At 37.2% G+C, this 18,206-nt stretch overlaps 4 protein-coding genes across 5 annotated transcripts in view; 3 read left to right on the forward strand and 1 right to left on the reverse strand.

Moving 5' to 3' along the window:
• The window catches only part of NF1 (neurofibromin 1), a 105,320-nt gene that overhangs the window by 29,830 nt on the left and 57,284 nt on the right, over positions 1 to 18,206 (reverse strand). The window lies entirely within an intron of this gene.
• EVI2A (ecotropic viral integration site 2A) lies at positions 1,129 to 4,876 on the forward strand. The gene is made up of 2 exons (XM_076354416.1): positions 1,129 to 1,274; positions 3,468 to 4,876. Exon 2 carries the CDS (start codon positions 3,484 to 3,486, stop codon positions 4,246 to 4,248), a length of 765 nt encoding a protein of 254 aa, XP_076210531.1. The 5' UTR covers positions 1,129 to 1,274; positions 3,468 to 3,483; the 3' UTR covers positions 4,249 to 4,876.
• On the forward strand, positions 7,178 to 9,889 carry EVI2B (ecotropic viral integration site 2B). The gene is made up of 2 exons (XM_076354437.1): positions 7,178 to 7,298; positions 8,547 to 9,889. Exon 2 carries the CDS (start codon positions 8,565 to 8,567, stop codon positions 9,489 to 9,491), a length of 927 nt encoding a protein of 308 aa, XP_076210552.1. The 5' UTR covers positions 7,178 to 7,298; positions 8,547 to 8,564; the 3' UTR covers positions 9,492 to 9,889.
• Positions 11,131 to 15,369, forward strand: OMG (oligodendrocyte myelin glycoprotein). Its single transcript, XM_076354751.1, has 2 exons — positions 11,131 to 11,726; positions 12,465 to 15,369. Exon 2 carries the CDS (start codon positions 12,471 to 12,473, stop codon positions 13,785 to 13,787), a length of 1,317 nt encoding a protein of 438 aa, XP_076210866.1. The 5' UTR covers positions 11,131 to 11,726; positions 12,465 to 12,470; the 3' UTR covers positions 13,788 to 15,369.

Below are 18,206 nucleotides of genomic sequence, written 5' to 3' on the forward strand. Positions count from 1 at the left end.
TACCATCAATCCAAAGCAATGACGCTGGACTGGCAGCTACAGCCTCAAGTTACTATTCTGTCATGGCTCAGACTCCAACCAAGTTTAGTGCCCAGTACGATGAAGCTTGACTTGCGATTTAACTCAACTTCATTTTGAAGTGCCACGCAACCTACCACAGCCAAGCAACCTCCAGACAGGCAGGAGGTTTATTCAGCTGAAAGGAAAAACAAAATCCATGCTGGAGAGCAACAGTGCATCAATTGGATCAAAACTGGATTACATGAAAAGAGCTCAGAGTTTCTTTAAAAATAAAAGTAAAGTGTAACTGTCTCAAACTAACTCTTTAACCTCTCTAGAGATTCAAATTGTATCTACTTTTATATGTGGAAAAATACATTTATTTCAGAAGTCATAATTAAGACTAATTAAGCATCCACATACCAACTTTTTCAAAGGGTCTCAAACTCATGTCATTTGCTATACACTGCAGCGTACTCTAACGCTTGGTGGGGTTTTTCTAAGAATGGTCAGTCCTCTGAGTAGTACAGAAGATTTGTCTACAAAATAACTCTTTCCAGAAAAACACTCAGATAACATATAAATATTAAGAACCTTTTGTTCTCGTTTAATCATTCTCTGAATTTTATGAGACTGGACAGCGCAACTACCTAAACCAAGTCCCCAGAGTTAGCATAGCAGACAAAATTCTACTAGGAAGAATTAATTAAAAAAATTAAACTCAACAGTAGCTCGTGAACACCTAAGGTACTTTCAAATACCTATCAATGTTTCAAACTAGCATTAACTCAACTCATTCAAGGCAAGTCAACAGGCTACGGAAAGAGCTAATAAATACTGTAAGCACGTACATAGTTTTGAGTGTACTGGGACACTGCTTTTGATAACATTTGAGGTAAACTGCCTGAGAGTAGGATAACTGAGGAGATAAATTTCATGAACATAGAATATTTGTCTGCCGAAGATACTTTTTTTCCCCCCGTGTTACTTCCTGTTGTTCTGAGAGCTAATTTGGGCAAGTTGGTGTTTTTCCCCCTCTAACATGTCATGGTATAGTTGTTACAAAAAGGAAGTGTGTCATCTCTGTGGTTTTAGTTCTCCACTTAGAGTAAACGACGTATAATTTCAGTTACAGATTTGCTTAAAAAATACCAGCATTGTCTAAATCTACATGCTTTACGTTAATGGTCGTTTGCATCCTAAGAGTAAATATATGCACAAAGAAATTTTATTGTTAGAGGACTAAGTATCTGAAACACCTACATCTTGGCAAGGTAAGTACACATTTTCCTTCTCCTGTTCTAAGTTCCACTTCAAAGTTTATTAGATTTTGTAGAAAATTATATGCAAAAGTATTTTTAAAGAAGTTCAAATAACTCAAAAAGTCATCTGTAAAAATATTATCTCCAACTGAATTAAGGAAGCTGATATAACTGTATTTTTAGTAATGTTAAAGGTTATTCATAATCAGACTCCAAAGAATTAACAGTGACAGTTGCTACTCAGCTCTGTTGTTCCTACGCACTGCAGATCTTACTGTGTACTGACAGAAGACCCTATCAATACCTAGGCACAAAGGGTTGAACTAAAAAGAAAAAAACCAGCTCTTTAATGATCAGTTCCTTTGCTCTCATGATTTTAAGTGAAGCCCTTAACAACATCAGTTTGTTTATTTTTAAGAAAAGCACATCTGGTCCAGAACACTACAATTAACACTGGACTTACTGTATTCTTGGAGGGAGTAGGCAGAGAGTTGCAACTCTTGGACAGTAACATTAAATGTTGGAGTATATGTGTACCGGCAAATGCATCTCAGTTCTGCATGTCATGCAGAAACTTTGTGTGAAATGTTGTTTTGTTTCCAAAAAAAGGCTTTGCTGGTTTTGCTTTTTTCCTTTTTAAAGTATGCTACAAGGCATCCTCCAGGCAACTTTTACCATATAAAGATAAAAATTCTACCTGAGCTGTAATTGATTACTAAGATGGTTTCTAGTTCAAACTTAACAATAAGGATTCATCTCATTGGAGTAAAATTTTATGTTATGGGTGAACTGCAAAGTAAAAGATACATATATCTTCTGCTGCTCCTTTGTCATGTAAGGAGTGACACCCATAGTTTATTCCCTGTTTACATACCAGGTATATCATTTCCTTCATTTTCCTGGAGGACTTCAGCAATACGAAGGACTGCCATTTGGATTTTGCAAGATAGGCAAGTTCACCCCTCTGATTTTTGGGAGTGAATATATTAAGTTCTTTGGTAGGCATGCTAACTTTTGACTATGATAAAAGTAAACATTGTCTGGAATATTTCAAAATTACCTAACTTTACAAACATACAGATACATTTTGCTACCTTTAAAGTAATAGCTTCAAGAACAAATGTATTTATAAAAATAGCACTGTTACTTTTGGTCATTCTCTACAGTATTTATGTTTGAACCACATGTCGTCTGTAACATTCAAAGGAAACATTTTGTTCTGTTAATAGAGACAGGTGAAAGAGAAACACTGGATTGGATAATAAGCATTAAAGTCTGAACTTGTCTCACATATACAAACTGGACGAAGCAGCAGCAGTGAAGTGGTTCACTGCTTGTCTGATTTGTCACTATTATTTTGAGGTTATTATCTTAGTATCAGACTGACCTAAAGATCAATTTTCTGCCCTCCAGACAAATTCAACAGGTACAAATTTGAATACTACACAAATGTGAAACAGAACATACTAATGGTAATATCATTTGCATAATAATCTCAGGCGTTTTAAAGAAAATGTCACAATCTGTAGCATGTGTGAGAAAAATTTGTGAGAAGTTCATTTGTGATAAATAGCCTTTTGTACAATACAGCAGAAAAATTAGAAAACAAAAATTTTCCTAGGCATTTATGAAATACGCCAGATAGCTGTGCTAAGAAACATAAACAATTAAAACAAGCTACTGCTGTCACTTACAGAAACATTTTAAAGTTTTTCACTTGACCGTCTTTACAAGCATGGTTACATTTCCCACATTCAGGGGAATACAAGAAAGTAAGAAGTAGTAATCTGTAAACTTTACATGGGTTTCTCCTTTCACTGTGTAAAAGCAGAAGTGATGAACCTAAAGTTGTAATATGTCCGGCTTTGAAGAGGAGGAACTACCAAAGAGGAGGAACTACCACAGAGGTCTGCCTCTACATCACTGAGTAGTTAGTAGGAAACACTTTCCTTTCTCTCTTTGCTCCATGTTCTTTTTTAATCTTCATATTTTTTCTATAAACCTCAAACTGTCAGAAGTTCGAGACAACCTATTCTTTCAGAATTCCAAGTACTTGAACTCTTCCTCCTACATCCAGTAAAAATGAGGTCGTTACATTATTTTTTTCATCAAAAAGGCTGCTGCCTACTATTCCCTGAGAAGTCCAATTCAAACCTCTAAGAACTAGCATTTGCTAAACTAATACCATGATTTGTACTTTTGCAGGTGACTAAATAGGAAGATGAAGACAAAGAGACATAGCAAATCACACTTCGCCTTCCCTGTCGTGATAATCTTTTCTTTATGTTTGCAAACAAGTGCAAACCATACCGATTATCCTAGGGTTATAAATGAAACCTGGAATCCTATCAGCCAAAACCTAAGTGGAAGCCAGAACATAACAGAAGCCAATACGAATTCTCCTCTAAGCATCAATTTCAACAGCAAAACTACTACTTTTGCAATGCAGACAAGTACCCTGCAATCCTTATCTTCAACAATGGCCCAAAATTCAACATCTTCCCCTGCCAGAAGTGCTGTTTCTGCCACTGGAGGACCTAGGAATACCAGCAAACCCAAGAGTACAATGACAAAAGAAACATGTGAAGACAATAAGTCTCTTATACTGATTTGCTTCATTATAATAGCAGTACTTGTGCTTATCTGCACCTTCTTATTTCTGTCGACAGTTGTAATAGCAAACAAAATGTCGTATCTCAAAAAAACTAGGCAAGGAAAACGTAGGCCCAGGAGCAATGGTGATATTCTGGCGACTAACAGTTTATGGCCAACTGCAGCAGGAACATGGCAGAGGATGCCTAAGGAGACAACTGGAACTGACTTGATAATGCAAGACTTAATATCAGGGAGAGATGCTGCGATCCAAAGGAAAATCGAAGATGAAACTACTGAGAAACTCACTAAGGAAACAGATAACAAACAGGAAAACAAAGATCCATCAAAGTCACACAAACCCATTTTAACAAATTTTGTAGTTGAGATTTAATTCATACTCAGGTAAAAACTCATCTTTTGCCTTTTTTACATCATTGATATAAGGCAGAAACTTAGCTTTCAAGTAGCAACATGAATTTTAACACAGGAAAGCTATATTCAGATTTTAGGGTTTTTCCTTTTATGATAGTGGGAATGCTGTAGCAACTTGTAGATCTAGAAGGGAATAGGATTGTGTTAAATAGCTTTCTATAAATAGTGTCAAGACCCGTTTTACTCCTTTGACCAGAAATCATGGTGATAGGAGCTGAACAGGATAAAACAAAAGGACAGAAGTTTGCCCATTCTCAAAGATCATTAGGGGGGAAAAAAAGGAAAGGACTGTTATATACCATACCATAAGGTGCTACACAGGTATAACCAAGTTGCTTTTTTAAGAAAACCGTAATTCAGTCACAACTTTGATGCAATTACTGAATCAGGAACTAGTCCCTCTCAAAATGCCCTTTGAGGTTTTTCCATTAAGAACTTCTTAAACCAGCTTAATTGCTTTTGAACCAGCTTGAGATTTGAATCATATTTATTGTGTTTCAATCTTGCGTATGAATATATGAAGTTTGTATTATATGTTAGAATATGAGAACTGTTTCAATTTGTTATCTCAAATAAACTAGCAACACCAGCTTTTAATAACTTGACTTATGTGATACTATTTCTCTAAGTCAAAATATTTAAAAAAATATTACACAAGGCATTTTGGAATATTATATTCCTATAACATTTGCTGAAGGTCAGTAAAGGTTTCTCTGATGACTAGCTGTCATTTCTTGCATCACAGAAACACACTCCACTTTGTCCTAATACAACCAATAAGAACATGCCAAAAATTTCTTCAAAACCACCACAACTTTCAGTTTCTTTATCCTCATAGAGACCCGATTTTCCCATATTTCTGGAGAGACGTCTGTGTCTGGTCTCACTACAGCAGAGCTTTGTTATTTTAAGGAAACATGAGAAGCTTTTCACAGGCTACTTCTTGGGTTAAAGAAGATCTGTTGCACCATGGTTACAAGTGCTAAAACTGCATAATGACAAAGCTCTAAACATCCTGTGCATCTGTAATAAACATTTTTTACACAAGAGATGGTTGTATGAGTTTGAAAGAATCAGGATGTAAGACTGAATCATCAATTCACCTTCCATTACATCACCCATAAACTTATCTGAAAGGGCAGGTAAAGAAGCAACAGAGAAGCAAGAGGACAGTATCATGGAAGCCAAGAGAGAGCAAGAACTCAAAAAAAAAAAGCGCAACTGCCTGTGTCAAAGGTGGTTTGTGTAGTAAGAAAGATAAAAAGTTAGAAAGATTTTGCAAGCTTGGCCCAGAACTGGGAGTCATTAGAAAGTAAGTTCACTGGAGATGGAAAAAAAATCCCAAACCCAACTATGTGGCATATTCCAATGACTGCCATAAACCACATATTCAGACCTTAGAGCTCAAAGGGAGGAGGCGCAACACAACACACAAGTAGAATGGGAGGACAGGGGATTATGTCAAGCATTTCTAAAACATGAGGAGAAAGACCAGAAGAATAAGGGCAAACTGTGACAGATTGGTGATGACAACCTAGTACTTAGAGGAGATGAACTGAGAACATCTCACATTGGTGACAGAAAGAGAGCTAAAGGGCAGGGTTAGGGGATGCTGAATTGCAGTTACCTCCTCCTTCCCCAAAATGACCATGAGCACATGAGGCAACAGCAGAGGCTGTGCAAGTACTAAAAAAAGAATCTGAGATAGCAAACGTGGGAATCTAACCTGGTGTAAAACTGCTCACAGCTAGGAAGGTGACAGAACTAAAACAGGAGAATGAATCTGGAAGAGTTAGCCAGCCTACATACAGGAACACAGTAAGCTGTTAGTAGGCAGCGGATTAAAGGGGCAAAACCAGCAGCGTCATGAAAAAAGCAGGCAAAAAAGGAAAGAATCACGATCATATCAGCAGAAGAAAAAAGAGGAAGGAGAAAGAACTATCAATGAGGTGGGAACTGTGGCAAAAGATAGGTGGAGAGGGTTTAAGAGAATGGGGATGAGATGAAGGAATCAAACAAGAAACTGAGTTATAATGTGAGTATGGGATCAGGATTTGTGTTTGCTGCAGGAGTAGGGAGAGTCTGAAAAAGAGAACTAGTGCAATCAGAAGAGAGGCACAACAGAAAAAGCAGGAGGAGATGAAGAAGCTGCAGAAGGATATGGCAGTAGCTACTTGGCACTGGCAGAATATGCTTGCAAAATGCCGCGAGGACGTATTCGTGCAGGTTTCTTTTTGCCAGGCAGCCTTTCTAGGCAAAAATGCTCAAGGAGACAAAAGAAAGTAGTTTGGGTTTCACTAAATGGTAGGGACAAAGACAGACAGTGGGAAAACAGCTGCTCAGAGAGCACAGCCCCCCATTAATGATGGCAGCAGGGACCAAAGTTGTCCAGACGCAAAAATAACATGGAGAGTAGGGGGCAGGAGCAGGGTGAAATCTGTAATTATGTGCCTTTTAATGCAACTACACAAATGAAGATGGGTAAGCAAGCCAGCATCCTGTGATGAGACAGCTTTCTGTGACTCACAGTAATGAACCTAAGCTTGCTTTTCCACTAATAGTCATGACAGCACACCAAACCCATTCCCCGAAATTAAATCAGTAAGATTCAAATCTAGTCCAAACTTGGATAATTTTTGACTCACACAGAAGTAACTATAAGTATTTTCAACAGAGACAGGCAAACAAGTATTAATGAATTTCTACATAACGGGCACATACCAGACAAAAGCCACAAACATTTAAATACTTGAGTTTTATAAAAAAAAAAAAGAGCTGAAAAGTTTGCTTGTAAAGCATGCAAACTCTGAGATAAGGCTCTTAGTAAGCTCCCTACTCTTGACACTTCCTGCAGCAAGTGTTGGTAAACTTCCTCTTTAGCTGCAGAAACCTACTTCAACATGAAACAAGCCATTTTAAGCTGCTTGAGTTTCAGCACACAGTCTGTCTTCCTAAGGCTTCAAACCAAAAAGTAAGACGATGCTTGCTTGATAGAAGATCAATGTGCAGGTAAGAATCAACTTCAACATGGAAAGGCTTAGTATTTGTATTATTTGGTTTGAAATGGAACTGCACTGTGTACAGCACTGCATATGTTCTGACTTCAGGGTGTATTCAAAGCTCATTGAATGTCTGTATCTTAAAAGTATGAGGGTTTCAAACACGTTGTTTGACATTGTTACCATGAACTATCATGAACTCTACATCTAAGTATTATTTGACTATATTTTGAAAAGAGGGGAGCAGAAGAAAATTAAATGAAATCATTTTTACCTGTTATAAACCTTACAGAGTTTAGATCATATGTTCTAAAGAAGCATTAATTTACTACTCATAGGTGTTAACACTGTTGCATCTGAAATTTAATTTTGCATATTTGTAAACCCACAAAGACTTATGCCTATTAATTTCCCAGGAACAGCATCACATGACTAGCATTATACTAACTAATAAAGTAGCTCAAATTGCATGGAAGTAGCTTCAGCTATAAAACCGCTATGTAGTGGATGTATTTTATGATTTGTTTCATACGAGACATACAGAGACCTGAACTCTAAACAGTATGGGGGGGCGGGGGGGTGGGATCTGTTTCATGCCAACAACCAACAATTTAACATTAACACAATCTCCTTCATTACACAAGTTCCACATGCAGGAATTTATTTACAAAAACAGTTTAGCATTAGAATGCTGTTCCATTACAGCATCAGTATTTGGAAACTTTTTAAAAATTATTATGCTCTACCCTTAACTGCTGAAGAGAGGCAAAGAACAGGAAATAAAAGTTTAAGAGAACTGTAAAGAGTCTTTTACTTAGGCCTTGGCTTATATCCATTGAAACAAGACAATTTTCTTTACTCGTGACAATCCTGTTTGTCGATACTGCTGCGAATGTTTCATATTTTGTGCCAGGTCCACAACCATTCACATGATTGATAAATGTTATTTTGAAACACTCAGACTTCTCTGCTGATGCCTTTTTCTGATAAGGTGAAAAAAGATAATAATAACCAAGACATTCTCTTCAAAGTCACTTAATTAGAATGATCAATAATGTTGAAAATCTGCCTGTTGTTTGTAAAGTCAGCAACAAACCTGCTGATTATGCAAATGGAAACAGACATGAAATTTTAAACATAGAGTCTAATATTATTTTCACTACTATAGTATTAATAAAATTGTCTGGTGTCAGTAAAGTGTAACGATACAACAAATGCAGTTTTTGAGTTAATATGTTCCATTTCATTCCTGCTATAGGAGAGGACATATTTAAAAATGTCCTGCAGGAAAATGGCCAGCAGCCAAGTAATACTGTTTCTCTTCTATGGAGAAATCTGGAAATCGCTTTCTACAGTAACACCTCAAAACGTTTCCATGAATAAAAGAAATGCATACACCAGTATCAGGAGTCCAATAGAAGACAAAGCTCCTCTGTATCAATTGCAAGCAACTGGACCCAGTTTACACAAATCTAGAAGAGCACTGACTGTTACGACACCACCTCAGTTCCCCAAAGCATACGCAGAACCTAGCGATGGAAGCTGGATAGCAGCACTGATAATTGGCATCATTTTGGTTAGTATGATAATGGCTATTATTATTATTATTATTGTGTGGAAATGCTGCAAGAGGCCAGTTCTAGTTGATTCAAATTGGGCAGGTCGTTCTCCATATGCAGATGGAGACACACCAGATGTCTTCATGGACTCTGACCAGGCTACCAAACATTCATCAGTTTTATTGACGTTGCCTTGGAAACTGAAACAAGACACAAACTTACAGAATGATCCCATTGCATCAGAGAAACCATCCCACTGCACCACCAGTAATGAAAACAGCCAATTGCCTCCACCAGTAGAAGAATGCTCTGTAGCCAGCATTTCAGCTTCCAACATGGATGCATCTCCAGCTCCCACCTCAGAAGCAGCAAGCTGTGCACACGACTCCTGTCCTCACCCAGCAGCTTTACCCGAATCCCCAGATTTGCCACCTCCACCTGACTGGCTCAGGGAACCAACTGAGGATCACAGTTCAGATCTCAGCAAGTACCCAGAATTTCACTCAGAAACAGAGGAACAATTGCCCCCACCAACCAAGTTACTTATTCAAGAGATTCATGAACCACTTCCCCAACTGCCAGAGCCAGAACACCCTTTGCAGGCTGCCAAAATTTATTTCCAGCATACTTCACATTTTTCTTAAATGAAGTATTCTTCAAATAACTGAAAAAAAGGAGAAGTTGACACAGGCAAGAACAGTGAGACCACAGCACGGGCACTTCCCCAGCGTTTCTTAACTTCAGCTTTCACAAAATGGAACAACCTGCTTCTGCCTGAAGCAAATCATTTCAAAATACAATACAGATTGTGCCCACTAGTTATCTGTAGCTAGTGATTTCAGATTTTGGAGACTACAGAAAACAGAGTATGCATAGCTTTGTGTGCCAGAATACACATATATGTAACATACACTTAGACATGGAGCTTTCAAGAAACAGTACAGCTTTAGAGATACACAGAGCTTCTAAAAATTGTTTGTTCTACTAGGCTGTATAAGCGAATGCAATGAATTCAAGTTAATTTTAATAAAGCTTTCTAATTCAAAGTCGTTTTGGTCACTTAAAGCACAACTGAGTATTTGCTTAGACACAAAGCTTCGAATTCAAAACAAAGTCTAAATGCCTCGACATGCATACATATCGTCTTTCATACAAAGGCCCATTTTCTGCATGTGACTGGGTAACAGCCTGGCAACAATAGATTACAGGTATCTGAAACAAATCCTCCTGACAGCCATCAGTTGTTCTTTACTAATAGCAATGGGATTTCCTTTAGATCAAATATTGCCAAAAAGTTTACCGGTGTAAAACCTCCAGTCACTTCACACTATTGTTTGGTAAGGCAGAGAACAGTGCGAGTAAACAGTTCATATAGTGGTCACTGAAAAGCTGAAACAGCTCCAAACGCTTGAAGAACAAGTACAAAAGGCTTTCTTTTACCTAGACGCTTTTGGGTTTTATGCATAAAATAGAAACAGTTTGCAGAACACCCACGCAAATGATTAGCAGAAATAGTTGTGCGCATTCACTAATTTCTTCCTCTGAAGTAGTATTTTCAGAACGCACTCATATTATTAATATAAACTTTAAAAATTAATTTAAAGTTGCGTGGATGCCAGATCCCTTTTAACTCAAGGTGACTAAGTGTTTTATAGGTTCTTTTCTGGGCCCTGAGTACAAGCGAAGCTCACCGTCTTGCCTAAAACCATGCATTTTGATACGCTAACTTTTTGGTGGAAAGTAGGAGGGTGGTCTCAGAGGTAAATTAATTGGTTGAGGTTTTTTTGTTTGTTTGTTTGTTTACTAGTACTGAATGTTTAGATTTATCGAAAGCAGCTGCTAGAGGCTGAAGCTAGCTTTCCATGACATCTCTGCAAAATGGCAAAGAGTTTGTAGTTTTGAGTTTGCCTGGGGAGGCAATATATTTGTGGATGTTGCACAGAGCACATGTTTGCACATATTATAACAATAAACTTCAAAATCTTTAAATTACCACTGAAAATTGAAGTCATAAGTTATGCAAATGCAATTCCAGGCTGCTGTGCATACAATGGACATAGGAAAAGATATTTACAATTTTTTCTTACCATTTATATAAGCTGTATGATTGTGTATGCCTAAGAATAGCATTCCAATTACGCAAAGATTTTTTTTAAGGCTTGTTGCATTACAGAATGTTAAAATTAACAGCATTATAAATTATGTCCACTCTCACCATATTGTTTGGAGAAATTCAGATAAGGACTTCCTATAGAAAACTGTAAAATCCTACAAGCTGAGCTATATTATACCTGACGATACAGTGATAGCCTGATCTGAGGAGTAGAAAACTGAACATTTTAAAATTATGGAAAGATATTCTGGCAGCGTAGCTCAAAAAAGCTTAGGACAGGAAGCCTAAATTAACATTAACCTTTATTACAGGAGGAGAGGTTAATCAAAGGTAAAAAAGAACACAACTTAACATGACTTTTTAAATAGGAACATTTAAATGGGATCATAGCTTAAGCTAAAATAGCCTACAGAAATTTCACTTGGTACTGTTTATGCAGGCAATCTTACATGTTATGTTTTGATGCATTAACATAGCATAAAATATAGATATGGAGAAGTTAACCGATTTAAATTATACAAAACAACTATTTTATTGAATATGCTCGCTTTGCAATAAATTTGAGTCAGCACCAACGACAGCTCTGCAGTCCTCCAATGTAGTGCAGATCAGGTGGTTGCAGAGCCCCAGCTAGCAGCAATACGATGCAGCTGAAGAGGCAAGCACAATCCACAGACAGCAACTGTAGCTACTCTCTAGAACAAGACGACCTCTAAGCTTAAATCTTTCACAGAAATGACGTGCTGATATTGCAGAAGAGATTACGGTAAGTTTGTGTTTTTTGTTTTTAATCACAAAAACCTACTACAAAATCAGAGACATAAATAAGAACGAAATTATTAGTTGATGACAGATGCTTGCACCAGAAATTTGCTGCAGTGTCAGAGATTTCTTACTAACATTAATTCAGCTTTCAAACATGTGTTACCAGCTTTGAGAATGTAATTAACACTATAATAAGGAAAAATAATAATGTGCATGTTAGCATGAACATGGAATTTGGGTTTCAAACTAAATTCCTAACAATTTAAGATGTATTTTAACCAATTCTACTTAAGCAAATAGCATGCATGTATGGGGGGGACTGCTACATTGCTGCAGAGATTTGTAAAGCAGATCCAGTTGACAGCCATTTTTTCATCCTGTATAAAAGAACACATTATTCCAAACATAATATAGGCTTGAAATCACTAAAAACAAGAAGCAGACATTGTATAACGTTTGGAAGAGACTTGCATTTTCGGAAGAAAGCCCTCATTTGAGCTTGAGGGGGAAAGGGAGATGAAAAAACAAGTCTCATTCTGCCAGACAACATGACAGTCTATGAAGGGATGCTTTGTAAAGTCTCTCTTGAACAATTCTAAAAAGGACCATGCCACAAAGGGGTTTATTGATATTTTTACTTAATTTCTCCTGCAAGTGGTCATTGCCAGGACAACCCTTATAAGATATAAAATATATTACATGGATTTAAAGGGTGTCATTTTGGTATATTTATTTCCAGGCAACAATGGAATACCAGATATTGAATACATCTACCTGTCTGCTGGTCCTTCTGTTTTTCATACCCACTGGTTTGGGTATCTGTCCTTCTAACTGTACATGCTCAGGAAATGACAGGAATGTGGACTGTTCAGGCAGAAACTTAACTATACTGCCACATGGACTTCAAGACAACATCACATATTTAAATCTGTCCTTTAACCAGTTCGTAGATCTCGATCATCAGCTAACAAGATTCACCAATTTGAGGACCCTTGATATTTCAAATAATTGGCTCAAGAATGTTCCTGCTCATCTGCCCAAGTCCTTATGGGAATTATATGCCATAAACAACAACATTAAAGTTCTTCAGAAACTTGATACAGCTTACCAGTGGAATCTTAAAGTGCTCGATGTTTCCAGGAATATGGTGGAAAGAGCTGTTCTGATCAACAACACACTGAGCAGTCTCAAGTTTCTCAATCTCAGTAGCAACAAACTTTGGACAGTTCCAACCAATATGCCCTACAACATAGAGACGGTGGATCTATCCAATAATTTCTTGTCCCAGATACTTCCAGGAACACTGGTGAGACTACAACACCTTACAAGCCTCTACCTGCACAACAACAAGTTCACATACATTCCTGACAAAGCTTTTGACCAGCTCTTTCAGCTGCAAGTAGTAACACTATATAACAACCCATGGTCCTGCAGCGATAAACAAAATATCCCGTATTTGCTTAAATGGGTGCAGGGAACAGCTGCCAGTGTTATAGGGGCTCCCTGTGCTAATCAATCTGTGCTTTGGATGAATGCCACAGCAACTTCAGCGGCTCCCACAGCTACAGACTCTAGCCTCATGATTAAAGGAATGAAGGCAGCAGACAAAGCTACTTCTCCAGTAGCTGAACCAACCAAAATGACAAAAATGCATAAACAATTTAAAGCTAAGGAAGCTTCTACCTTGGCAACCGTAAGCCAAACTGTACTGTTTACGAGCACAGACCGACCACTACTCCTCTATCCAGAAGATCTGACAAGTAGGAAGGTTAGTTCTCAAGAAGCAGCAGCCACACACACAATCTACATCAAAGATTCAACCGAGGTGAACTCAAGCCTGACTCCTTCAACAGGATCATCCACTACTCCTATGACTTTAAGCATCACCAGTGGAATGCCAACAAACTACTCCAAAATGCCTCAAAGCACAACTGCTACCTTAAGGAAAGAGGAATCCACTACAAATATTTTGAATACTCACATGCCCTCCAAAGCAAGTATCTGTGAGATGTATTTGGTTTATGTTGTAATGCTTAATGCAGTGGCAATGTTTATTGGCTAAGGGCTTGTATCTTGTGAAAATTATTGAGTTTATTCCTGTGATATATAGCTGGAGTTAAGCATCCAGGTCAAATAATGAATCAAAATACAAGAAATTTGAAGTTCTGACTCTGATCTAAAGAAAATAACAGTTCTTAATTAAGAAGTGCACACTAATGTCTTGATACTAAGCTGCTACTTATTTTAATATGTCTTAATTGAGTAAAACTAACCTATGATTTTGTTTTTAAAAATGTGCTTATTTTGTATTTAAATTTTTAATTTTACTTGCACAGAATAAAACATCAGAATTTTAAGTACTGATTTTATGTATGATTTTGTCATTAAACAACTGGAAAAAAAATAGAAGGCCTGTATCATATCTGCATTGTCTTGCTTGACTTGCCAGTGAGCAATTCTTGTAATATAGCAGCACAGATTCTTTGTAAGTTATGACAACATGCAAAAGGAAGGGAAAAAAATAAAGGAACTAAACCTAGCTGTTTCACTAATCAGAAGTTATTCCTGAGAAAAATCGCTAGCATGTATATCTATGTTTGCTTCATATGTATTAGGATATTTTAAATATGAAGAACAACAGTTTTGAATTTAGGAATTAAATATGACAATGCCATGATGTCTAGGAGGGTGTAAACTGAGAAGGCAACATGGTCCAACTTCAGCATGGGAAAAGTGGTAGGCAAGTTATTTCTCACTCTCCATATTTAAAAAAAAAAAGATAAAAGTAGAAGAAAACACAAGATGTTCAATGCCATGACACTCTCCAACAACAAGGAGTTATCAACACAAATTAATGAAATGGAACTCCTTAACTTTATTTCAAGTGACATCCAAAAATCTGAAATGTTAATGTATTATGCTTAAAAGAATATCACAAATCAGCCTGTATCAAACTACTACTTTCTGATCAGTAAAATGAAGTATCAGCCAATTTCTAATGCAAGTTATGTAACAAATCAATTAAGCAATTAGTTGTCAAGCTGTCACTGAAACAATCCTTGAATCTTGTGACTGAAAAAAAAATTAATTCAGTCCATGGCACTGAACATGCCCAAATCTTTGCTTTATAAGGATGAGCATGAATGTTATTCTCCTTGACATCTGCACCATCAGTGAGCAGAAATAGTTGCACGCATGGTTCTGTCCACTCTAGGAAAATAATTTAAATTATGTGGCAAAGGTACTTGATATACTACAGATGAAGTTTTGCAAACAGCATGAAATGAAAATTGAAGAACAAGTTCATTGAAAAAGTATTATTCACTTAATATTACAAATCTTTATACAATTTTTTCATTCATTTCAGGCCATTTAATTTCCAGTTATTGTAGCATGAAGGTGCTGCAAAACCCAGAAAACCTCACTACTGAGACTGGAGTCCTCTACCTATTTCTCCTAGGTGTCAATGAGGGCTGTAGACCATTTACAACCACTGGTATCAGAAAAATCACAACTTTCCAATTGTGAACAGTATTTCTATAACCAGAAGTGTGTTTTAATTTCTAACAGTAAATGTTACACAATGAATTTGTACAGTTACTTCATTGGCATTTAAGTAAAAATAAAGTTATGTTTGTATTGAACTGAATTAGTGACAGTGCTTCTTTTCAAATAAGCATAGTAATATCACTCAATAGATAATATTTTTTTATACAAACCCATTTCAAGCAGACGTTTGGCTCAATCTTCATGTCTTACGGGGGAAATTATGGTTAAATCAAATTATATTATTTTGATACTGATGTATCCCTAACTTTGTTTATTAATAAGTTGATGAGATCATTGTAACATAGGGTCTACCCTTCCCCTTCGTACCCTTTAGAACTTGCAAACACCTAAAGCATCTCTCTATGATATATCATATAGCTACTAGAAAATGGTAGCTCTTTCTCCCTCTCAAAAAAGGACTTATAGGACAGAAAGGACAGAATACTTTAATAGGACAGAAAACTTAAAAAAAAAACCCAAAACCAAAGACTGACATTTCATATACATTTTAGGTAGACAAGAACTAGTTATCCAAGTCAAAGTTTAGACAACCTAGACCATAAGCAATATGTGCATGGTACCTTCAATGGCCAGCAGAAGTGCCTCATTATATAAAGTGGCTACCAGCAGTCTGAAAGAGTTGCCCACTTGCACAAGTTCCATATATTTTCCCCAGGTTAAATAATCTGACATGAACTGATAAATTCCACTAACTAGGATCAGTATTAAAAAAAAAACGTCACTGCCTGCTGCTCTCTTTGGACAGTCAATGTATTTGCTAAGTACTGACTAACTACAAAACAGTATCAACCTACTTATGTTCAGAACTAGGTATTTCCTAGAATTATTTCATTCATATGGTTTCATCCCACACAGTTTAAAGCAGCTTAGCTTGCAAGGTAGGACAGAGATCACAAAATGAGGTGCTATGACTAAACCGCCATGAGCTGAGGAAATTACGTGAAAACTACACGTGTCTTTGCTGAACAATTCAATTCATGATACCAAATACTATTGCATGCAAAAAACCTACATGGAATAAACTTTAAATGCTCTGAGAACATTTCACCCATAATGAGACTATTCAGTGAACAGCAACTCTATAAAAAAAATATACTGTTTTCCAGAAGTTGTTTGTCCCCATACCGAATGACTTGCTACCCAGACTTCAAAGTCTTAAGCATGATGATAAAAGCCTGGAAGTGGAAATGGGGTTGTGGTGTTTTCCAAATACATGTACAGACTGGGAAGCTAGGATACAAAAAAAATTGCAGACAGGTATGAAAGTAAGATGGCACTTCCAAGTTCTAGGGCTACGCTCTCTACCCAAACCTTGCCTATGGTAGGTACAACCAAGAGGGCTTCTTAGTCAGACTGCTTTCAATAACGCAGACTGAAATTTAGGTTTCCTTTTATTCTTCTGGAATACAAATGAGTTGATAACGGAGCAGCGAGTAGGCAGGCAAATGTGGGAGTCGTGCACTTGTTGCTTGGCAACAGTGCAGTCAAATTGAAATAAAACTGATAGGCATGGATGTGAACATGACAGCATCGGTTTGTGTTGTTTTAAACATGCTGGTCATCCAGTCCATGATAAATACAAAATAATCTATTCCCAGATAAATTCTTTTTTCCAAAATAACTATTTAGCATTTCAGGACAACATTCAAAATACCCAAAAAAGGTCTAGCACACCTTGTAATAGCAATATGCTTGCTTTTGAAAGGTTAAAATTGCTGTAGGGATAGCTGCGGTCTGAAGCAGTAACTCAGAGGTTTGTGTTCCTATTAATTAGTTTGGGATCAGCCTTAAAACTTAATGGCAGTACTTCAGGATCAATATTCATTGATTTATTGATCAATTTAGTAACAGTGTAGGGATTAAAAACAGAAGAGCACTGGCTTCAGAAGTCAGGTTGTCCAGGAAACAAAATGTGAAGAAAAATGACAGAAGGAATTAAATTTCACAGCACAAGAAGGATATAAACTGATCCAGATATATCAGTAAAATGACTCAACAATGCCCTAGCAACAAGATCTCAAACTACCAAAAAAAAAAACCCCACACCACCTCAAAAAACCCCCAGTCTGCTGCAAGCCCTCAAACATCCTGGCAGCTCCAATCTAAACAGTCAGTCCACATTTCACACCTTAAAAAATGACATCTGGCTCAGAACCACAAGACAAACACCCCAAATAAGCACCACTTAGCCACATCCCCATTAGTAGAAAAGATGTCAGAGCATCATTCCAGAGCAGAGCCCTACCTGCTAGGTTTGAAAAGGCAGCCTCACACAGAAAAACTGAAGAATTACATAGCTGATGAAGAGAAAGCAAGCAATAAAAAGGGAGGTAAAGGCAAGCAATATTCCACCTAGTAGCAAGGCTTATGTCAAAGTGTAACAATATTTTCATTAAGTATCCTGTACCTGGATAAAATGTACAGAAATCTGCTCCTTACCACCCCTTTATGCAACGCAGGAACGCATATCTGACTTGTACCATGATCACTATGGTTTAGCAGTGATTTTTCATCTTCCTTTGAGGAACCGAGGTTTGTCTTCATTCAAAAATCCGTGGGACAGAGTTTATAAAGCTATTTTATTGAAGACAACTTTTCAGATTGTTAAACTGCCAGGTAACTTGGTCAATGATTAAAACGTCAGAATTTCCATAGAGTTCAGTATCACAAAACTAGGGAAATCATCTCCATTCTTGTAAGACTGAAGAACAGTAGATCTGCAAGAGATCAGCGGCCATTCTGGAGCTCATTTGTATTTATAGTCTCTTTTCACCCCAAAAGCACAATTCAACAGCAGACAGTTTGCCAACTTTTGAACCCACCAGCTGGGTGGGGCTCACAGATCATAAAGCAGCATTAGAAAAACACCACGGCAAGCTTTCACAAACACTTGCCTCCAAATATCTTTCAG

The sequence above is a fragment of the Aptenodytes patagonicus genome, chromosome 17 (assembly GCF_965638725.1).
Source record: "Aptenodytes patagonicus chromosome 17, bAptPat1.pri.cur, whole genome shotgun sequence".
Classification (NCBI taxonomy): Eukaryota; Metazoa; Chordata; class Aves; order Sphenisciformes; family Spheniscidae; genus Aptenodytes; species Aptenodytes patagonicus.